This window comes from Rhinolophus ferrumequinum, chromosome 2 (genome assembly GCF_004115265.2).
Source record: "Rhinolophus ferrumequinum isolate MPI-CBG mRhiFer1 chromosome 2, mRhiFer1_v1.p, whole genome shotgun sequence".
Taxonomy (NCBI): Eukaryota; Metazoa; Chordata; class Mammalia; order Chiroptera; family Rhinolophidae; genus Rhinolophus; species Rhinolophus ferrumequinum.
In genome coordinates, this window is record NC_046285.1 from 57,314,471 (window position 1) to 57,339,337 (window position 24,867).

The following is a 24,867-nucleotide window of genomic DNA, read 5'->3' on the forward strand; positions in this document are numbered from 1 at the left end:
AGCCATGTCTGGGACAAAACAAAATTTGAGATCAAAAAGTTGAAAGCCTTCAAATTAATTCTCACCACCAAAAGCAAAAGAGTAAAAAAGAAGAGCACTCTACTACATCATATAACATATTGATGAAACATCAAAGATGGACCTATAATAATTTGAAGAATTACTCTATGAATGATATACAGATATATTTTTCAATTACATCTCTGACATTTTATTTCTAAATATTGTGACTGTATTACCTGCCAATTGTCAGAAAAGTGATTGATTCTTTTCATTGGCATGTTTCCCTCACCCCACCAGATTTTATTTTAATATACTCCAGACATTAGAAGAAGTTATCTGGAAAAAAAAAAATCACCATGGGGAGCAAAATTATGTAAGGTCTAAATGTGTTTGAGATGAGTGTGTTTATTCAGTATAAATGGAAGAGTAGTCTTTCCTATTAGTAGTACTATAGTCTTTCCTATTATTATTCCTAAAAAGTCAGTATACAGATAGTCAGACCGTGATATTAATAGTACTCTCAGGGCTGCCACTATTGAACCTTACAAAACCAGTTATATCAGCAACTGATTTATCATTACCTATATACTCCTCAATCACAGTAAGAACAGTCATGGGAACCATGGCAAAATCAACATAACATTTACGGAACACATTCTCTGTGCAAAGAATTGCGTTTCGATGGTGAACTGGGAGGTAACTTGGCTGGGTTTTGTTTAGAATAGTGGTGCTGTGTACAACTAATTATCTGGATACTTTGTATTTTATTACACAGTTCCTTGCCCTCAAGTGGCTCATAAACCGGGACATGGGTGACAAAATACCTCTTTCACAAAGATTAAACTAACCAGATTTACATGACTTGGCAGAATCGTGCAATGGCTGAACATTCAAATATCTCTGACTGGTTCTGTCACCAGGTCATATTGGATGATGCTGGGCCAACCACTTGCCTCAGATTGCCTATGAATGAGACATTCTTCTTCCTCTGGGCCAAGGAAAAGATCAGAAAGAGGGTCACAGCTACACTGTCCTCTATGGGAGAAAGAAGAGTCACGGGAATAAACAAAATACAAATACAAATGGGGAATGAGGAAAAAAGCCAGCAAAAGTAAATACTAAATTTGGGAGACAGCTGAGGAGAGGGGAAAAGGAGGAAATCAAAAGTGGAGCATCAACCTTGCTACCAAATATCACTGAGATATAAATGCCCTTTGTCCTTGGATGCTAATGTTAAAACATGGGGTCTTAGTGAAAGGGTGGTCTCAAATCTGTTTCTGGTGATGTGAATAAAGCTAATAGCTTAATTCTATCAGATGTTGTCACAGAAATTACTTATGGGATCCCTAAACAAGATATGAATGATCAGATATTCTGAAACTTGAGCCTTAAAAGAGACATGAAACTCTGAAGGACATTTCTCAAAAGCACTGAGAGATGGCCACCAAATCAGGGATTCCCTTTAGTTCATTTGTTTTGGCCATGTAACCAATTACACTTTCAAGGTTACAGGTACAGAAAATGTCTCGTAGAGGTGCAGCCATACGCAGCATCAGCCCTCTGTAAAGCCCTTCTCTTTTCCCAGTATCCCCAATCCCGATCCCAGTCGTATTTTAGGCCAGATCAAATGCCACTTCCTCATAAAGCTTTCCCTGATTGCGCAGTTAAATGTGACCCCTGAATCATCTGGATAGCCAGCCGATTTCACCTTTAACAGCGTTGGTTATCCAAAACATTATACCTGCATGGCAGACATCATCATGTATGTCTGGTCCTTCTCAACATGAGGTCTGAAATATGGTATGCACTAAAATAAATGTTTGAGGAAGAGAGAGGAAAGGAGGAAGGGAGGGTAAAAGGGGAGGGATAACTCTTTCTAAACAAGTACCCAGAGTAGAAGAAATATTCAGATATGGACTGACAAAGATGGAAATGAAGCCTGAAGCTTCAGGGCCCCTCGCTTACTTGGGCCCCTCCTGAGGTCCTGAGAGGGGCCCAAGTAGTGTGTTCTCTGCTCTCTCTCTCCACCCAGACTGCCCTCTGTTACACACTCATGTGGAGTAGTCTTGGAATGGTTTGGGGGATTTCGGGGTTTGGTTAGGGGAAGTTGGGTAGAGGATATATTTAGGTGAATATAGTGGGACACTACATTTACACGGTTTGCAATAACTATGGTGTAGCTTAAGCTATCAACAGTTACTGTGTGAGAATGACTTCCTAGAAATGCCCCTGGGCCCACTACCCTGGGACTCAGAGGTTTGGAGCCAGAATTCCTATGGCATGAATGTGTCCTACGGCAGCCAGAAGATGGATTATGATGGTACGGGAGAGAAGCAGGGTGTGAAATGTATGGAGTCAGAAGATAAGTCAGTTGAGTATTCTACCAATTATCAGATGTGTAAAAGTGTACACATAGGGACTACTCAGTACTCAGTGATGCAAAAGGAGATACCTTCTCTTAGCAGGAATGTGGTCAAGAATGAAAGTCACTAAAAATGCACCACTGGCTTGATTTTCTTTTTGATACAAATTTCCCAAAATAGAATTTATCACTGGATGAACTTGGACCAATAGTGCAAATATTTTTGTAACAGCTTAAAAATAAAAGAAACTTAAGAGCAGTTTCCCCTAATTTGATAATCATCTTAAGTTTTACAATGTTACCAATAAAACATTGTGAAGATTGAAGAAAATTTTCCAAACTTTTAATAATAATAGTAATAATACATTTCTATACCATGTAGAACTCATGCTAGAGGAAAGAGTGAAATTATCTTTCTAGCCTCTCAGTAGAAACTATTACAAATTTAGGTTGCATGGAGAAGTGACCAGAGAGCACGTACCCACAAAATGGAAGAAAAAAAAATCACTGGGCACTTAATTAATTAATAAACTAACCAAAAAGATATTTTTCTGTATTTTGTGTTGTCCTATTACACAGCTTTTGCATCAATTTAAAATGTGTTGCATTTGCTTTTCTCATTTGAAGGAAATACTCATTTTGCATGATTGTTATTGGATGAATTATGCCCCACACCCAATATTCATATGTTGAAGTACTTATCCCTAGTACCTCAGAATGTGACTGTATTTGAAGATAGATCCTTCAAAGAGACAATTAAGTTATGATGGTGTCATTAAGTTGGGCCTAATCCAATATGACCGATGTCCTAATAAGAAGATATCGGGTACATACATACACAGAAGAAAGACCTAGTGACAAGACAAGGAGAAGATGACCATCTATCAGCCAAGGAGAGAGGCCTCAGAAGGAACCAGTGATCTCAGACTTCAATACCTTGATCTCAGACTTCTAGCCTTCAGAAATGTTAAGAAAATCAATTTCTTTTGTTTAAGACATACAGTCTATGCACTTTGTTATGGCAGCCCTACCAAACAAATGCAACGATTTTCTAGTCATGATTTTGTAGAGGTCTCTCCAAAGATATAAGCTTCAAAGCTTTAGGTCCCCCAACATCTAACTATATTTACACACACACACACACACACACACACACACACAAATATCAATATTCACTGTTGGGTGTATTAACTATAGTAGATAAGGCCAATACCATTTTGTCAGAGACCCTTACTTTTTATACAAATTTCTTTACAAACACTTTCCATCTTGAACAGTCATTTATATTGTAGTATAGTAACTACCAAATGGTTAATAGAACTGAGTCTTTTAAATAAAAGGTTTATTTGGCTCCTGAAATCTGTGTAACCTTATCATCTATAGAGTCACTGTGTACAGACTCTTTTGAGGTAGGTTACTGAAAAACACCTAGGTATCATTAGATAGCATTCCAAGTCTTTTATGCAGTGCCCTGTTTAATGAATATCTTATTTTTCAATCTAAATATTTAGCAACTGCAAGGGAAATTCTGTACATAGAAAAGCTGGGAATTGAGGGGGGTTTTTTTGTTTGTTTGTTTTTTGTTTTTTGTTTTTTAGTATTTCATACTATGGATTTTATAGAAAAGAAACAAAGATTCTATGATTGAGGCAGACGGGTGGCTCAGTTGGTTAGTGCGCGAGCTCTGGGCAACGGGGCTGCCAGTTCTATTCCCATATGGGCCAGACAGCTGCGCCCTCTGCAACTAGAATGAAGTCAATGAGCACCGCTCAGGTCCCGGGTGGCCAGATGGCTCAGTTGGTTGGAGAGCGGTCTCTCAACCACAAGGTTGCCGGTTCCACTCCTTGACTCCCGCGAGGGATAGTGGGCTGCGCCCCCTGCAACTAAGATTGAACACAGCACCTTGAGCTGAGCTGCTGCTGAGTTCCTAGATGGGTCAGTTGGATGGAGCGCGTCCTCTCAACCACAAGGTTGCCCATTCGACTCCCGTAAGGGATGATGGGCTGCACCCCCTGCAACTAACAACGGTAACTGGACCTGGAGCTGAGATGCGCCCTCCACAACTAAGACTTAAGAGCACAACAACCCAACTTGGAAAAAGTCCCGGAAGTACACACTGTTCCCCGATAAAGTTCTGTTCCCCTTTCCCAATAAAATCTTTAAAAAAAAAAAAGAAAAAAGAAACAAGATTCTATGATTTGTGTGGTGGGCAAAATTGGGGAAGTGACTTGACTTCTCTGAAATTATAATCATCTGTAAAAAAAGATAATTATTCATTTTCTGTCTATCTCAACAAGTTTTGTGGTTTGTTTTTTTTCCTGAGGAGCAAATGCGACAATGAATAAAAAATTTTGTGGCATTAAAATGGTCACTGTTATTTATAAAAGGCAATGATAAAGTAACTATCAATGTAGACGCAGAACTATCCACGATATCCCAACTTTAGAAAATTGTGTTAAAGTCCTAACTCTGCTGTGAGATCTTGGGTAGTCATTCTCTGGTTCTTAATTTCTTGTGAATGGACAAGATGGGTTCTTAGAAAAGCAAAGATAACACAATTATTTCACCTCTGACAGCCTAAAAATCTATGAACTCGCCATCACTGAGCAATTTTGTTGTAATTATTATGTTCCGGGAGACTATTGGGAAAGTATGTTTTAATTTCTAGGACTTCTTTTTGACTTCATAATTCGTTAACACTCAAAAGAGAAAACCAGACTTCCATTTTGATAAGGAATATTAACATTAAGCATGGAAATAAGCATGGAAAAGGAGGATATAATAAAACCAAGGATTTCCTCATCTGATGACCTCCTGATTACAAAAAGGGTCCTTTGTAAATATGAGTCATGTAGTTAAAACGTACACACACACAAAAAAAAAGAAAGAAAGCAGCAGCAGTACATTCGTGCTTCGCTCCCTATTAATAGCCTGGTACTAGAACTCATAGAATGCCACAGAAGGCTGAACAGTCCTGGGCTTTTCACATGATCAAGTTCACACTTCCATGGTTCTCCAAATAAGGCTTTCCAAACAAACTTGGCCTAGGCTCAAGGATTTGGCATTTCTCCTGTAGGAATGCAACTCAATGTTCTACCCAAAGGTTTCAAAAACGACACTTTTGCACATTTATTAATTTATACAATCTTTTCTCAGGACAGGCTCATTTTGAAGCAATGGCAAATAGGATTAGAAAATGGGAAATTTACTTTGCCTGACTCCAAACTTTGGATATAAACACGCTGGGTTTTACAGCTTATTTTAACATTTTGTTTTTCCTTCCCTTTTTCTGACCAGGTCTTCCATGACAATGCAAATTATTCATGCAAATGTATGAAACAATGTTACTGCTAGCATTTGACAAGCAGGTCACATGCTTGGGTAAAATTATATTGTTTTTAAAAAACTGGTCACTGTTGGCTTTGTTACAAGGCCTTCCTTCTCACTTGGAGACATTGTGCTGACACAGGACATTGGCTCTGAGGAGGTCTTCAGTTTCTCTTGCATCTCTCAGAGCTCTGTAGTACTTTCCTCTCTGAGGTTCAAGGTCATTGGCTAAGTTCTCCTCTCTGACATTCTGCTTAGCTCCATTCCACAGCCCACCGATCACACCCCTCATGATGCCAGTTACTTCATAAGAGCCTGGCAGGACAGAGTAACAGATGAAAATTGAAGAGTTTAAGTCCTCTATTAGAAAAATAATTAGAATGGTTTCCCAGTACATAACCTCCCAATAGCTTCATACCAAGAAGACGGATGCTCAGCAGCTTGGCGTATGAGACCTGCTCAAGATCAGAAGAGAACAAGATTTAAGGTTTAAAGATGGATTGCTACACATCAGTAATGATCCCTTATCGTTTTATAAAGAGGTAGTGTAGTATAATGACTAAGAGCTGTGGCCTTGGGAAAATAACCTAATTCCTCTCTACCAGTTTCCTACTCAGTAAAAAACCTGGATAGTAATAGTATTTTCTTTGTATACTTTTTGCCAGGACTAAATAAGCCAATACACAGGAAAGCATCACAAGGAGAAATAATAACTTATCTTGGGTGATTTCTAGCATTCATACTTGAGAGCAGGCTTTAAAACGTCAGAACACATGGACATTTAACCACCATAACATTTTAAGTGTGAAGCTCCCCGAGAACTTTGAATATGCTTCCTAAGGGAACATGGGCTCCCAGTAGTTCAGAATCACTATTGTAGAATATACAACATTGGGTTAGGTATTACTTACCTACTAACTTTGACCAGTAACAAAAAGTTATGTTAGGGTCTTCACTCTGCTTGCTTGGCATTATGTTATCGCATACAAAGATATGTAGTGAACCAGCCTTGAAATTGATCATATTTTGAGCGATAGATAGCTAGATAAGCCAATGCACATGAAAGAATCGGAAAGGCATCAATTAATATTGAAATAAATCTAAATTAATGAAGATCTTTTGATTCCCCAGCTATTAGAAGCTCTGGACAATTATATAATCTAACCCTGTCTACGTTCCCACGCCCCCATTTCCATTGATTGAAGATCAGTACAGGTCACATCCTACATAAAGCCTTGCAAAACTGATCCCCTCCACCTCTTCTATAGATCATTAGAACTTTCCCAGGGCCTCTCATTTAGCACTGTGACAATTCCTGTTTTGTGTGAACAATTTGTCCATATGTATCTGATCGTGGAGGGAAATGCTGTATTCTCTAAAAAAGTGGGGTGCTAGCTCTATTCTTTTTTTAACAATACATCACACGGATGAATCAGAAGGTAAGAGTGGGCAGAGGCAAGTGTCATCAATAATACGTATCTGATCTTCTCTATTGGATTTGAAGTTTCTTGAGGATGATCTAAGTTTTAGTTGATTTTTGCATGTTCTTTGGCATTTAAAAAAATAGCATTAGATGGTATGTGTTAGTTATCAAAAGTAAAATTTTAGCAGTAAAGGACTATGTCGCAATATAGTAACACTGAATTATAATTATAACTGAAACCATTCGACATTTTTTCCCTAAAAATAACCATGTAACTCATATATGATTGTCTGTGCTAATGAAATAAACCATGTAGCTAAACTACATATGTCCCTGTCGAGACAGAACTGTAAGTAGCTCATGAGCTGCACAGGAAGCCCTTAACATGTCCCAATATTGGTGCCGAAAAGGCAATCCCATCTTGATAATCACTGTGGGTCATTTATACAAAGAACCATTATGGAGACTGCAAAGGATTGCAGTATTAATTTCAAGGAAATAGATAAGCTGAAAAGGAAGGAGGGTGAAAGAAAATCAAGCTGAAGAGAAGCACATGTCAAGGTGAGTGACACTTGGTGTGAATGGAAGTCTTGGAGAACAGATGTCATCATTTGCCTTTTATTGATTACATTGCCACCAGGGGTGGAAACTGGGTGAGAAGACCAGCAGGATCCTCGGCTGCTTAATTCCTGTTAATATATTGATCCTGTCATAGAAACAGAAGTAGATGAAACCTTCATCCTATGTGACTATGTTGACTATGCCTATGTTGACTATGCCTTCCTCGACTTTAGAGTATTCAGTGTTTGACTGATCCGTGCAAAAAAAAAAAAAAAAAAAGAAAAAAGAAAAAAAAGCAGGTGTCATACTATATCGTTTTTGGCTAAGTAATTAAAATTTAAAGATTTTTAAAAACATGTAACTCTAGTTCATCCCCCAAACTCATTAAGTCTCAAACCATTATTGCTTCCATTACTGCTTCTCTTAGGAAAATTTCCTCTGCCACTTGTGAGAGAGCCAGTGGTGTGTCTTTTCCATTTTCACTTCTCATTCAACAACTATAGGCCTCCACCGCCCCTGGAGCTAGGGGCTGGGAGGGAGTCTGCTCAAGTATAGAACTACAGGAACCTGGAGATACAGAGTCGCTGCCAATAAAGAGGCCCACACTTGCATGTTTCTTCATATAAAATTTCTTCTTTTACAAATAAGAAAGTTCATAAGGCCATCTTTTCAACAGTTTTAAGGGAAATCACAGAAACACCAGAGCCTAACAAATCTTCCCACATCCAGTCCGATCTTACACAGTGGCTGAGATTATCTTAAAACACAACCAGATCCTATCACTCCCCTTGCTAAAAACATTCCAGTGGATTCCTATTTCACTTAGAATAAAGACAAACTCCTTACCACAGCACAGAAGATCTGGACCCTGCTTACCTCTCCCACCTCATTTTATCCCATTCTCTTCCACTGACTATGTTCCAGCCACCCTAGCTTTCTTTCTATTCCTGTAAACACCAAGCTCCAAAGACTTCTGCCTGGATTATTCTTTACCAGATCTTAGAAGACCTGGCTCCTCCACATTATTCAGGTTTTGGCTCAAATGCCATCCCTTCAATGACTTTCCTGAGACAGCTACCTAAATCAGCCACTTTCTATGCCAATAGTAAAATTCCTCATTTTATTTGGAGCAAGTATCACTACCTATGTCTTACTGCTTCTCCTTTGAAAACACTATTAGAATATAAGCTTTAAGAGGGAAACAATCTTATCCTGTTTCTGACTCTAACCCCCAGCACCAAAAAATAGGCGCTGAATAATTTTTTAATGAACAAGTTAACAAATGAAGCCACGTTTGTACCCAATAAAACTGACCGTGTTTGCCTTAACATTTAACTTTGTTTATATTTACGAAAGTTTATAAAATTCTAAGTTTCTGGATTGGGTGAACTAAATGTCTTCAAGACTCAGTTTTTGTTGGCAAAATGAAAATAACAACACTTTGAAAATGTTACTGAGAAGACTGCATGAGCTAATCCATAGAAAGTGTTCAGTACAATACCTGATACAAATGTTAAATCAATATTAGCAGCTATTAATCCATACAGCTTTAACATATTTAACAAACTCATCTACCGCTTAGATTTTTAGTCCCCTCCTTTAGCCTAAGTCCTTCAAAATATAACAATAATCTTTCACATAGGTGTAGTATTTTATAGTCAAAAAGTAACCCCACATCGGTCTTCACACACAACTTTTCTTGTAGTGTGGAACTCAAACTCAGATTTGATTTCAAATACCATCTTTTTACCACGTAACCATCAAAATAGACAACACATGGTGTTAAAAGGGGGGCTTAAAAAGGAGGTTGGGAAGCTAAGGCAGGGGATGGTACGGGTAATATAAAATTTAGAAAAATCATACATAAAGGTGGGAGTCATATACCGGAGGACCTCGGGCCTTTGTGCCCTTTCCTACATAAGAGCAATTTGGATAAAAAGTCATCAGAGGGAATGATTCTGTGCTCAGCACTTGTTCATTCATTTATTAGCCCATCTTTCTGAATTTATTAGCTTGCCAAGCACTGTTTGCTACATAGCAGTTATCAAAACAGACAAATACCTCTGCTCTTGCACACATTCTAGGGAGCCAGAAACAAAGAACAAATGATTAAACTATACAATATGTTCGGGGTGGTAAATATTACAGATCAAATAAAGTACATGTGGACAGGGACACTAACATAGGAGAGGTATCTTCGAAAGGGTGGTCAGGGAAGATTTCTCCAAGTAACATCTGAGTCAAGTCCTACAGGAAGTGTGAGAAGAAGCCATGTGGATATCTGGGGAAAAGCACTGCAGGCAGAGGGTACAGAAAACAAAGACCTTGAAATAGGAGTGAGCCTGGATGTCGTGTGGCTGGAGCTGAGTGAAGGGGAGATCGGGATAGATGAGGTCAGAGAACTAATGGGGGGAGAAATAGAGTCAGGCCTTTTTTTGTCTTCTCATTCTGAGGTGGGAAGCTGTTTTGAGCAGGAAAGTAAAATAATACGACTTATATGGGATCACTCAGTGTTGAAAACAGGCCAAAATGGGACGAGGGTAGAAAGAAAGCATTGGGAGGCGGTTGTGATAACCCAGGCAAGAAGGGATGCGGCTTGGACCGGAGTAATGGCCGTGGAGTTGGTGAGGAGTGATCTGATTTTAAATTTACTTCAAAGGGGAAGCTGAAAGCATTTGCTGTGTGAGAAGAAGAGAGGTGTCAAGAATCGGCAAGTCTATAGGTAGAGAAAGTAGATGAGTCGTTATCAAGGACTAGCGGGTTGGAGGGAAATGAGCAGTGACTGCTAACGGGCATAGGGTTTCCTAGGTAGGGATTTGAAACCCACACAGCCTCTGCCGCACCTTTCCCACTCTGCTGTGGCAGTGTGAAACAGGCAAGGGGGCATGGCTCTTTCAACAAAGCATTACTTACAAAACCAGGTGAAGGATGAGAGTCAGCCCCCAGACTGTAGTTTGCTGGGTCCTAGTCCATATTCCCCAGCCTGCCTTACTGAACTCTTCAGTTCTCTGCTGGTCACCAGCAATTTTTCTGCCTCTGCAGGGATCACAAGATTTAGCTGTCTCCTAGAGAGTTAACCTAACTAATTACTTTGTGTCCTGTGCATGGGCTGGATAGCAGGATGAAAACCGGGGATTCCTCTAATAAAAATTATGGATATCTTTATAGACACTCTATCCAAATTGTTGTTAAAAATTGCATGTATGCACCATGAAAAACAAGTAATAGCTAACAGATCCATAAAGAATACAACTGGCACACCTACACCCTCTTATCCTACCTTTTTCACAATAATCCCTGAAGGAACATCAAAAATAAACATGGTGTCTATGTTTAAGGAAATAACATACCAAATATTTACAAGGACTAAATAAAAGGGGACCTATTATCTTGAACTTAGATTTAGGGTAGAGTTTCAACTTCTTGACTCTTGATAAAATGTTGAATAAATCTTTTACTATTTAACAAATAATGTTAAATATGTTATGTCCCAGAATTACAATTCTAAAAAATTTTTTTAAACTGCTGAGCTGAAGAAATATTTGATGTTTGGTTAACTGTACAATGATCTAATACATTTTTTTTTTTTTTTTTTACACAGAGAGAGCTATGAATGGAGGCGAGTGTCATGGAGTAGAAAAAACAGTGGGCTGGTAGTCAAAAGACTTCAGTTCTCATCCTCCCTCTGGCGTCCCTTATTGGTAGGAGACTAGGCAAGACGCCACCAGGCACGTTATAGAGTTTTCCTGGTATATGAAAGTTTGGTACATTTTGTAAGAGGTAATAAAAATGTTACAAATTGTTATTATATATTTCAAAATGTTATTTTAATTAAGTAAATTTCTGCAAAATAATAATAATAAATTGTAATCGTTTGTTCTGAAGAACATCACTGAATTCCAAGGATGGAACAGAACAAACACCATATAATTTGCTAATAGTATATCTAAATGTTGAGATCTCCATAGTCCAGAAAATCAAAGAGCTAAAATAACACGTAAATGTTTATTTCTAGGACAATGGCACTTTTGGAAAGTCAAGTATTTGACTTTCACTATGGGATACTTCCTAATACACTGTGTGCAAAAATCTTACAAAGTTTTTATATTCATCATTAATCATGATTCATCAATAATAGTCAAGCTTTGTTTTCTGGAGAAGAGAACAACTACAGTCTATCCTCTGAAACAGGACAGTTTGAGTGTTTGTAGCGGGCCAAGAAGGAAATGAGATTCTTACAGGGACATATCAGTGAGTCGGGTAGTTGTTTTGCTGTAGAATTGAAGTAAAACAAAACAAAGGCAAAACCCTGGTAAACTGAAGTTGAGTTCTCTCACTCTATAAACACAAAAATGACATTTTACTAGAATCAGTTGTTTAAATGATTTATTATTTTCCAGAAAAGTTAGATACCTAAGATATTTTAAATATCTAAATCTATGAAAATGATTAGATGAGTAAAATGAATAAATAATATGCACAGGCATTTTAGTGTACTAGGACATCCATCCTGACAGTAACCTTTAAAATCACAGAAAAAATTTATGGCCTGAGTCAAAATCATAGACCCTGAGAACTAGTCTTTTCACAGGAGCAACTGGTGAGACAAAACAAGGATCCTTAGAATGTTGGCCATTTTCTATTATTAAGAGGCCTTACTAAGGTAAGTGATAAGCGCTTTTTGGTAACAATTATTACACTTTTTAGAAGTCCTATATTTTGATTTCATTGGGCTTAAAGCAATGTATAGAGGAACTATGGTATAGAAATTGTGTTAGTTTTCTAATCAAATCTGCCACTTACTAACTGTATAATTCTTCAAGTCACTGTAACTCTTCAGGCCTCAGTTTTCTCATCTGTAAATCTGAGGGGTTATAACCTAATGATTTTGGCTGTAACTTCCATGTCTGACAGTTTCAATAGGCTGGTCTAGAGAAATGGAGAGTAAAATAAACGTTTACCATTTTGTTTTTCCAATGTACATCCTCCAAATTTGTAGGAAATTGTTTCTTCTTGAATCAAGAAGCCAATTTTCCAAACAGAAAAAGTTGATGGATAGGCTCTTGTCCATAAAGGAAATATGCAATTGAATCAATATTTTTTTCCCAGATGAAACGATATGGTAGAAAATCCCGAGGAGTCTTTAAAAAGTCAGTAAAACTATTAAATTTAACAAGTCATAAAATGCAAGGTCAATACACAAAAAAATCAATTGTATTTCTATATACTAAAGGCAAACAATTGCAAATAGAGTTTAAAAATACTATTTACAATAGCATCCAAAATATAAAATGCTTAGGGATAATTTAACAACTCATGTGCAAAACTACAATAAATTCTTGTGAGAAACTGATGAAGACAAATAAAATGAGAGATATACCATGCTCATGAGTTAGAAAACTAAATATTGTTATCAGCTTTTTTTCAAATTCATTATAGATTCAACAAAACCTCAATGAAAATCAAAACAAGCTATTTTGTGGAAATTGAGAAGCTGGGGCTAAAATTTATTTGGAAATGGGAAGGACTTAAAATAGTCAAACACTTTTGAAAGAACAAAGATGGAAAACGTACATTGCCTGATTTCAAAACCTACTATGAAAGTCAGTGATCAAGATAGTGTAGCATTAGCCTAAGCATAGATATACAAATTAATGGAACAGAATAGAGTCCGGAGGGACCCACACATATGTCATCAACTGATTTTTATAGAAGGTGCCTAGGTCATCCAACGGGAGGAAAGAGTCTTTTCAACAAATTTCCATGCTAGAAAAACTGGATATCCCAATGTGAAAAAAATGAACTATGATCCTTAACTGAAGTGAATCATAATTCTAATTTGTACTGTAAAACATCTAAAATGAAGCATAAACTGTGACCATGCAGAAGCAAACATATCTAAGGAAAGAAGAAGCACAAATTAGAGAAGAGAAAAGTGATCAATTGAACTTCATCAATATTAAAAACTGCTGCTCTTCAGAAAACAACATTAAGAAAATGGAAATGCAAGTCACAGACTGGGAAGAAATATTAGTGATGTATATATCTGAGGACCCTTGTTCAGAATATATAATGTATTCTTACAACTTTCAATATAAAGAAATGATCCAACGAAAAATGGGCCAATAGATGATGATACTTCCCAAAAAAGATATAAGAATGACCAATAGGGGATGAATAATAAGTGCTCTAAATCATTAGTCAAAATAAAAATATAAATATAAGCCACAGTGAGATGTAGCTATGCAGCATGAAATAGCAGAAATTAAGAAGACTGACAATGGTAGTATTACCAGGATTGGGGAGCAACTGGACCTCTCAGACATTGCTGGTGAGATTGTAAAATGGTACATTTAATAAAACAGTTTGGCAATTCCTTATGATGTTAAATAGTTACCTCATGACCCAGAATCCCACTCCAAAGTATTTATCCAAGACAAGTGAAAAAAACGAACAACAACAACAAAACTATGTCTGTACAAAGATATGTACCTGACTGTCCATAGCAGCTTCATTCACAACTTAAAATGGAAAAAACAAAAAAAATGCCTCAAAACAAGTGAATGGAAAAACAAAATGCAGTATACCCATGTAATGGAACATTGCTTAGCAATAAAAATGAATGAACTATTGGTGCATTGAGATGAATCTCAAAAAATTATAGTGGGTAAAAGAAGCCCATACACCAGAATGCATACTGTATGATTCTACGTATGTGGAATTCTAGAAAGGGTCAAAACGATCAATGTTAGAAAGCAGAATGGTTTCCAGAGGCTGAGGGTAAAGGGCACTGACCACAACAGAACACAAGGGAGCTCTGTGGGGTAGGTGAAACATTCTCTGTTTTGACTGTGATGGTGGTTACCCACCATGGTTCCCCGAAAATAAGACCTAGCTGGACAATCAGCTCTAATGCGTCTTTTGGAGCAAAAATTAATATAACACCCGGTCTTATATCATATCGTATCATATTGTATCATATCATATCATATCATATCATATCATATCATATCATATCATATCATATCATATCATATCATATCATATAAGACTCGGTCTTATAGTAAAATAAGACCGGGTCTTAATTTTTGCTCCAAAAGATGCATTAGAGCTGATTGTCCAGCTAGGTCTTATTTTCGGGGAAACACGGGAGGTGGAAACATTTGTCAAAAGTTCCCTGCCTTATGCATTTAAAATGGACATATGCTATTGTATGTAAATTAAACATCAAAAGTTGATTAGATTAACAAATATGTTTCAACAAATTCTGTGGACATTTGGCAAGTGATGAAAGTAAAAAGGACTCTGTGTACATAACAGCATATACTTAAACACATGTAACCCAGAAGGAAAGTAAAGTGTTAGTGCAACAGTGAACCTGAGAAATTAGCTACGATGGATACTAAGTTACTGATGAGACGGCGCTCGTGTTATTGAGGTCACTTAAGCTGATTTGGCGAAGTAGGTTTCGCTGTTGGCATTTTGCTGCACAGCTTGCTAAGTGCTAAAGCAGGGCTTACTCCTTATTTTAGGAGGACATAGGGAGTTTCTTCAAGCATCTTCATTAAATAAGAATGAATTATGCACTGTGTTAGTTACTCTGGGGAAAACGGAGTTGTTTAGGTACGATCTCTATCCCCTAAAACTCCCGTGTCTAATATACGCTGGGGCATAAGTGGTAGAAGACAGGTATATCTAGTATAGTAAGAGAGTGATAATTTACGCAAGAAAAGGTGAAAGAATGTACAACTCGATTTTAGGAAGAAGAAAGAGAAGGCTTCACAAGAGAGATTAACTCTTTAGTTTGGTCTGTAAATATTTTATTTATTTGGGGGAGGTCTGGGGAGGCGTTCCAGGAGGAAAGAGTTCCATGATCAAAGCTATAGAGGTGAGAGATAACTAGGAATATAATACATTTTAGCTGGAAGCCCGATGTTTAAAGCGGGACGATAAAGCTGGAAATCCAGGCTGGGGTTTCAATTCATTCCTTAAGTGGCCAGGAAAATCTGAAGGTTTTTTAAAACAGCAGTTCATGACAAGGGCAAAGCGGTATGGTATCAAGATTAATCTGGTAGTATGTTCAGCAGGAACAGGTGTGGAGAGATTACAGGTGGAGATACCCATTCACTGGCCAATTCAATGGCTCAGGTGAGAAATGAGAATTGAACTAGGAAGGCAACAGTGGGGATTTTGGTTAAGAAAACAGATCTGCGATACTGTGAAGTTAGAAAGAATTTTGGGACAAATTATGTATGGGTGATGGGAAGAGGAAGTATAGCCCCAAGGCCCCAAGCCCGGGTGCCTGGCAGGGACTTCACGGGTGTTTCCCCTCCAACTACTGATCTCATGACACTGCACCACAACTGCCTGAGACCACTTACATGGCTGCCTGAGATGTGGGCCACGGCAGAGCCGCGCTGATGTGGCTCTCTCGCCATCCAAACACCAAAACATGCCCCCATGGTTTTCCATGAGGAAAGCATGAGGACAATCTTTATAAGACCCAACTTGGAGTCGTAGCTCTTCCATGAATTTGACATATGACCTTAATTGAGTGACTCTCATTACTGAGTTTTGAACCCTCATCAGTAAGAGAGACAAAACCCTCTGTGCTTAATGCGCATGGATTTTGTGAGGTCCACAAAGTACTTTATAAACTGAAAAGCCCTGTACAAATGGAAGTACTAGTAGTATAGTCACTGGTGTCATCAGGCATTCTCATCTTCACACATACTCATGTATTAGCAACTTTCCTGAGGCACAGGTACATATCCAACCCTCTCCTCACCGAAACATCAATTCTGTTTTGGTTTCTTTTTTTCTTCTTTTTCCCTCTAATCCTGGAATTGAAAGATATTTAGCACAGGGATTACCATGAAGATAGTTCTCCCAAATGCCACCAAGTCTTTGTAGCACACCCAATCTATATGACTTCCTCTTTTCCACAATAAAAAAAAGCAAGCATTTTGAATTACTTGAATGTTTGAAATTCTACCATGTCAACATTCTCAAATATATTTTTCTAATCTTAAACAAATTATAGGTTTTGCACACCCTTCAACACTGACCCCAGCATTTCTCTTTTCTGACACATCCAATATCCCCAGATTTAAAACTAAATGAAGAGCAGTGATCGGTTGTAACTCTGAAAGACCTAACAAAAACTTTGCGTTAGGTTTACTGAAAGGTAGTTTGTTGTTCTCCAAGGTCTCAGGTTCGTGAAGGATTTTTCAAGGAGATTAAATAATAGATGACTTTAGAATTTAACCTAATCCCCACAATATGTGGGCCTCCACAACTTTCCCGGGATGCAGAGCACCAGCACCACTCACACAGCACAGGGCAAATAGCTGTCTCGTTAAGAGACCTGAGGCTGACATAGATTAGGTTTATGGCAAGGAAATGGGCGCTAGAGCTGACCTGCTGCGGTGGACCTGAGAATGATGGCTGGCCTCCAGGTTTTGTCTCTGGGATTTTCACTCTAACTCATCTTATCCGAGTATTGGAGAAAACACACATCCTATCTCACAGGGATGTGAAGACAATGCTCAGAACAAGAGTTCTGTGAACTCACTACACAGTGACATACAGACGTAGCTTTTATAAAACAGCAAAAAGAAAAGATTCCACTGTGTCTTTAAAAGGACTTCCAGTGAGAAGGGAACATTTCTCCCATATAAAGACTTGCTTATCACAATATTTTGCGAGGAACTCAGCTCAGATGGTACAGGAAACACATTATGGTCTACTGTGGCATGCAAATTCACTGCTCAGCACACTATGGGAACACAGATATCATCACAATCCCCCAAGCCTTGGACGTTCTGATTTCGTCTCCTTTTCTTCATTCTCTTCTTCATTCTTTAATTATTTTTCCTTTCTTTTTTCTCTTCTTTCTTTCCTTCTACTTTCTCCTTCCCTTCCCTTCCCTTTTCTTTTAAACAGTGTTATGATGTAGGAAAATCAAAGCAACTCATCTCAAATACAGGGGAGATTTAGTTCATTAAAAAAAATTCCTTAATGGGGTTAAATGCCAAATTCTTCAGAATGTCTCATTGTAACAAAAGGTAATTGTTTGAAGGCATGAAGGTAAGTTTTCCATCAGTGACTGAAAAATTAGAAATAAAGGAAAGCCAGTGAAAAACTGAATAGTCCTCACTTGGCAATTATTCAGCCCTTGGAAATTTCCAAGCCCTTTGCAATCATTAATTAATTAGTGACGATGACGTTCCACTTTACTAAGGCTAGAAGCGTGACATAAAGAGGTCTAGAGGATTTCCTCAAGCTGAAAGAGGAATGTCACGGGAGGAACGGGATTGGACGTAGGAGCTCATTTCTCAAGCCAGGAGTCACATCACTAAGCCAAGCAGAGTCAATACTGGGACAATAAGGTCCTCTGTGCACAGGTGCAATTGAATACAGCAGTGTTCTGCTCAAAGACCAACTGGGAAAGAGCCCATCCCTTCATGCAATGCCCCCACAGCACACTCAGAATGTGTCTGTAGTTTCATCAGTCTCTTTCCCCTTTCCCAAAACACAGGCAGATGGCTAAATATCAACCTCTATCCACTCTCCTTAATAACTGCAGAGAAAAGTACATGATTTGATTTTCATTTTTAAAATGTACAATGTGATGTTAAAACACATGACACTGTTGAAAAACAAATATTCCACAAAATTTTTTTTAAATGATGAAATTCACTGGTATCCAGAATCTGTAATAATGTAATAGATCATCCTGAATAAGTACCTTACAACAATAAGAAGGAAAATAAAGTTCCACGATTGCTGCTGAGTGGTTAATACAAGTTCATTCCATCATCCTGAGTAAGTTGGTGTAGACAGACCCAATGCCAGTCGTGCGGCAACACTCAACTCCTTAGATCCAGGTCTTGCACTGGGTGCTGATTCTTTTCCTACACCGCTGGATTGGTTCCAAATGTGAGTGGAGAGGGGCTGTCCGGAGGGCTCAATGACACGATGGGAAAACAGGAAACTCAAAGACTGGCTCAGTCCTTCTCACCAGATTAAGCCCTCCTTCTAGACATACTTTTGCTCTGTCTCATGTCTGTTTCCCCAAATGAGGTGAGAGGAGTCTTAAACAACTGAGGGCATCTCTTCCCATTAGGCCGATGAGGCAAAACTACTCACCTATTTGAGCTTAAATGTTAATGGCAATTATCCCAACCTACACTTTAATCTTCCATAGGGGAATCTGGAGCAGTTTCACCAAAGTGAGGTGAAATTGAATAATCCAATGTTTTCTGAACTTGTTGCTCTGGGGGCCAGGAAGGACTAATGCAAATATACTGTAATGTGAACAAAGGGCAAGGCTACCCGAATTAGCTATTTCAGACAAACTTTATTTAAAAAAACAAACAAAAAACAAACAAACTTACTAACATTTATTTTTCCTCATAGATTTTAGAAAGGAAGGCTTTCCGAGAGCAATGTTTTAAAAACACTTAACATTTTAACTTGGAAACTTTATGTTGGAAAATGATCACGGCTGGGCCACTTTTATATAATGGGCATTCATAAGTTCCCTCACTTGTTGGAAAGAGTTCCTTTCCTGTAAGGAACCTAAACTTCATTTTGGAGCACCATTAAAAGAGCAGATGCTTTCATGTGAGAACAGTGGTTTAGTAGACACCCTACCTGGAGAGCAAGGACCTGACAGATTGATTTTTGTTACAATGTTGAAAATGTGAATGGGTATGTCTGGAAATTTGACAATCTCAAATTGTGTAAGAGATTTTATATATATATACATTTTCATTCTATACTTCTACCTAATCCATCTTGCAAAATTATCACACAGCTTCTAACAAATCATTGGCTCTCCAATTTCTGATTTCTCATAGCTCTAACTGAAAGAAAGAGAGGGCTCTATCCCAACACAATGGCTGGAAACTAGCTTAGTTTCTCCATCTCACCCCTTCCAAGTAATTCTCCTGGGCTCCTTTTGTCATGGTGAGAAGGAACATCATCAGGTTGGTTCTAGTACTCAAGGAAAATCAAAGTTGTAGGTGAGTAGGTATGCGCAGTATTATATCTTACCTACTCAAAGGAAGTTACTGAACACGTTGAATTAAAAAAAGACATACATGCTTACAATTAAATCAAAAAGGTGTCATAAAGATTTTTCTAATTGCCTAATAGGGTTAAAGGCTAGACATAAGATTCTTCCTAGAAGATCAGTGATGTGGATAGACAAGGGGCAATAAACAAGTGCCATTATACTGCAACCCCTTCCCAAAGGAAACTAGACAAGGCGTCTGCATTACCTTACATCACCTTGATCTCACGTGTCTCTTGAGCCATTGGCCACTTGTTATGTCCCAACAGCCACGGTGGTACCAACTTTGCTTGAGTTCTGACCACTGTCTCACGGTCCCAACCTGACAGCAGCTCACCTCATGTTTGCCCTGCATACCTGCCACCTCCATATCTGCAAATGTCCTGTCCCTGTGAGGCAAGAGATGTTGCAGATCTATTTGGTACCCAAGTAAATGCAATGTCTAAGTGTGAGGACGTTTCTAATCCACAGAGAGAAGCTTGGACCAATAGGAGATAAGAGCTGGAAGATAAATGATTTTTTCCTTCCTCCCTACGTAAACAAATTGCCCTGAGCTGCTAGTTCATATGATCTTTTGGAAGACAATCTTTCAAAATCGAACAATTAGATGTACTTGGTACTAAACAGTAGCCATATCGATAATATAACCCCGTATCCCCAAGAGAATATCCCTATTTTCCGACTTCACTCGTGCTTCCCTGGTATTATACTTTCTAATGAAACAACAATAGCACAGACATTTTTGCCTCAGGCTCTGCGTTCTGTGGAAGGCAGCTAAGACAGGTAGCCATTTATTCCCATCACTATGTCAATGAGTTTCCTACCTTTGGTTGCAGTGGTGGCGCACAGGGGGCTGGAACAGGATCTGTGATATAGGTCTTCTTGGGACCAGCGACTGGATACATCCCAGTAGGGTTCTGGCTCCCTGTTCCAGAGGGAGTGTATCCTTGTTCCCGCTTCCAGGTATTGGGGTGACCTTGCTGACCATAGGCAGGATCGGAGTCATGTTTGCCCCCGTAGGCAGGCCCTGCTGGGCAATAGGCTTCATAATAGCGTCCTTGGTTGGGGCCATACCCATACCCAGGCTCAGGCTGAAGTCCTGGTGGTGGAATATATGTATAATCCATGCCTCCTCGTGTTGAAGGAGGTGGACACTGCCCTGAAATAGGAACTGGTTGAGGATTATAGCCCTGTGGCCCTGGCCCTGGGCCATAAAATTGTCCTGGTGAAGGAGCAGCCATGTAATGAGAGCTGGGCTGGGCCGACTTCACTTGCACGTTGAAGGTAGGCCTTGAAGGGGTGGATGCTGTAGTGTAGGAGGCTGGCACTGGCTGAGGCTGGGGTTTTAGTGTTCCAATCGGAGCCACAGGGATGGGTCCAGCCTGAGGTGCAGGCTGTGGTTTCAATGTAGACTTTTTGGTTGCTGTTAGAGGGGGTTGGTTTGGTATGACCATTCTCTTGTGTCCAGTGACAGGGGTAGAGACTGGAGGAGAAGCTGTTGCACTAGTAGAGCCCTAAAATGGGAGAAAGAGAGAGAGAGAGGGGGGAAGAAAAAAACAAAAAAACAAAACACCAGAGATTATTGCCAACGAAAAATAAACAGAACAAATATTAAAAACTGCTAATTATTATTTTTGTATTAACTCCACAAAAGGCATGGTTCCTGCCTTTTAGGGGTTCACAGACTAACACAAAAATCAGTTGCATTTCTGTGTACTACAAATAAACAATATGAAAAGGAAATAAAAAAAAAAAACAATTCCATTTGCAATAACATCAAGAAAAATGTACTTAAGAATAAACTTATCCAAAGAGATAAAAGACGCATATACTGAAAAGTACAAAATGTTGCTGAAATAAATTAAAGAAGGCACAAATAAATACAAAGACATCCATGTTCATGGATTGGAACACTTTACTATGTATGGTTGGAACACTTTAATATAATTAAGATGTTTCAACTACCCAATGTGGTCTACAGATGCAATGCTATTCTTATCAAAACCGCAATGGTGCTTCTTTTGCAAAAACAGAAAAATACATCCTGAAATTCATATGCAATCTCAAAGGACTCTGGCCAGCCCAAACAATCTTGAAAAATAAAAACAAAATTAGAGATTTCAAACTGCTCAATTTCAAAACTTATTACAAAACTATAATAATCAAAACAGTGTGGTAGTGGCATAAAGATAGACACACAGACCAATGGGATAGAATCCAGAGATAAACTCTTGAACACATGATTAATTGATTTTTGATGAAGGTGTAAGACCATTAAGGGGGAAATAATAGTCATTTCAACAAATGGTTCTGAGAAAACTGGATGTCCACATGTAAAAGAATGAAGTTAGACCCTTATTTACACCATATCCAAAACTAACCCCAAATTTTAGACCCAAGTGTGACAGCACAAACTATAATACTCTTAGAAGAAAACATAGGGGACAAGCTTCATGATATTGGATTTTGAATTTTTTTTTGGCTATAACATTGAAAGCACTAAAAACTAAAGAAAATAGATACATTGAACACTATGATCTCAATCAAACTACTCAAAGACAGGCATCATAATGCTAAAAGGAAGTACTAGAGAAAGAAAGCTGGAGGACTGGGCAGAGGGAAGAAAAAAGTAAAGAGGGCTGTTGGGAGAAACAAATACACTGGCAAAACCAAAGGGATGCTAAATTTTATATCAAAGATTCCTGTCAGTGATTTACGGAAGATAACGCAAATGCAGACTCCTCTTCCTTTTATATCTTCCTAATGTCTATTGCATTCATTCGTTCAACTCAGAAATACTTACTGAATATCCTAATAACCCAAAGGTGAAAATACTTCCCTGCTGAACAATGGAAGGCTATAATTATGATGGGGGATAAGAAACATTTGTCCTCAGGCATTAGTCTATTTGGAATCTACAAATACGCGAGTGAAACAACGTTGTAATTTTGCTTTTAGTTACTATGATTCGATTTGTTGATAAAACAAACAAGTGACCACATCCTAATTTTGTTGTTTATTAGTTTCCATGCAAATTCTAGTATGCATAGGAAAAAAAGATGTGAGACTTTATATTACTCTGTGTCATTTACCCACACCACACCACAAGAGATAATATACAGAGGGGACAGACCCTGCCAGCAGCTTCGTCATCAGACCCACTCCTCTTCTTCAGAACGCAAAGAATTTCAACTTAGTTCAGGGAAGCAATGTGCCCACTTAAAATACTTCCCCGGACTACTTTGCAGGTAGGAGTTACCATGTGACACGGTTCTTGTCAAAGAGATGTACGCTAAGCATTTTGGGTAAAACTAGGGCTCTCCTGACATAAGCACCAACCCTTCCTACTTTTCTTCTCTCCTGACTGGAATGTGGATGTGGGCTATAAATGGTGCAGCTATCTTGCCCCCACCGTCATGTAAATGTCTATTGATTCAGATATTTAGTTTTCAGGGAATAGCTTTCTGATGATCTAGGTTGATCCAGAGATAAACATTAAAACATTTCCAGGGACATTTGGTTAGCATTTCACTTCCAGGGGTTGTCAACTAGAGAGGTAACCTCCTACGCATCAGGGAAAGTTTAGAAATGAGTGGGGGTATTTTTTTATTGTTACAGTGACTAGGGGACGCTATTGTCATTGAATGGATTGGGGTGGGGCGAAACATATCATTGTCAAACACAAGATGACAACAGTGACCCTACTGACACTGATATCTTCTGGAAACCAGATTGTGGAGTTTCCAGCTGCCAAGGAGGCTCACTGGCCCTCTGAAGGATCTCTCCTCCACAACACTTTCTCCTTCCTGGTTCAAATAACTTCTCTCTCCCCTGGTCCCCTTGAGCCTAGAGGAGATAACACCTCTGACTCTGCTGGCTCCAGATTATTGCTCTGTCCCTATGGCTTCTCTAAACCCAAATGGGCCTATGGACAGAATGCTTTTATAAAGTAACTCCTTGACAGGAGCTAGTTTCAATGTGCTATCATTGTTTTATGGGATCCTGAGTGTTACAGCTATCTTTCCCACATATCATTTGCTTCAATTGTAGATTCCTAGGGATTTTGTAGATTCCTAGGGAACTAAATTCTAGATTTAGTTCCCTGTTAAGTTATAGAAGGCTGTTGAACAGTTATCTTTTTTTTTTTTTTCCTATTATAATACTAGCCCTTTAGGGGGCAAACTTGCCATTTATGTTGTAATTTAAGCAACCTGAATATTCTTGTCTTGGTGGAGTGAACTTTCCCTTCTGCTAGAAGGTCATCCCAATAGTGCCCGATAGAAAGAGATGCAGTTTCCTCATTAAGACATTTATTAAAATATATATCCTGAAGAAATTCTAATATAACTAATCAGTTAAGACCCTGACATTATACAGTAGAGAACAGCCGGAGCCTACAAAAAATATAAGGTCAGGTTTTTCTAGCCAACCATGTCAGTCTTGAAAAATGTCAGCTGCATAGACGGAATTGAATGAAAGAAAAGGCATAAAGCATTTCTTTTCTTTGATGACTCAAGAACAGCAGAAACCCAGAGTTCCTATTTGGAACACTTTAAAAACCTAACTATAAATGGAGACACTGACTGAGCAACTGGGCTAATGACAGGCATATCTCTGCTGCAGCTGTAAAGAAGGCTGCCCCCAAAACAGATGCCTCAAAAGTCACATGTTTTGAAAAGGAAAACCAATCACCTTCATAAAGTGAATGAGAAAGAATTAATGTCAACCTCACTCTCTAGAAACAGCTTTTTTTTCCCACAAGTATTTCTCTTTTTCTTTCTTGGTGAACACACACACACTCACTCGCACTTGTAATCACACAATACATGTGTGCACGTGTGTGTATGTGTACACACACACGCACACAGACACACACACATTTTTAAACATTGCTAAAGCCTTTGCAGGCAGGCATCAGGGCACAATTTCAGGAGCCATTGTTTTCTTCTAGGAAATACCTCATTAGAAGAACTCTCTTCTGGTGATGAGAAGGTTTCTCACAACTATATGAATTCTGCTGTGTATGTGCTGACATGTTTATGAGTGTTTTCTATATCATAACTACATGTGTGAAAATAGCACATTAAGCTATATATTTTTTCCTTTGCAATT

At 38.6% G+C, this 24,867-nt stretch overlaps 1 protein-coding gene across 8 annotated transcripts in view; it reads right to left on the minus strand.

The window, feature by feature from the left end:
- LPP (LIM domain containing preferred translocation partner in lipoma) overlaps positions 1 to 24,867 on the minus strand; it is a 656,883-nt gene that overhangs the window by 230,152 nt on the left and 401,864 nt on the right. For all 8 annotated transcript variants that reach the window (XM_033123201.1, XM_033123175.1, XM_033123185.1 and 5 more), the window contains one exon: positions 20,580 to 21,269. In XM_033123201.1, the coding sequence (XP_032979092.1) occupies positions 20,580 to 21,269 (690 nt within the window). The remainder of the gene's footprint in view (positions 1 to 20,579; positions 21,270 to 24,867) is intronic.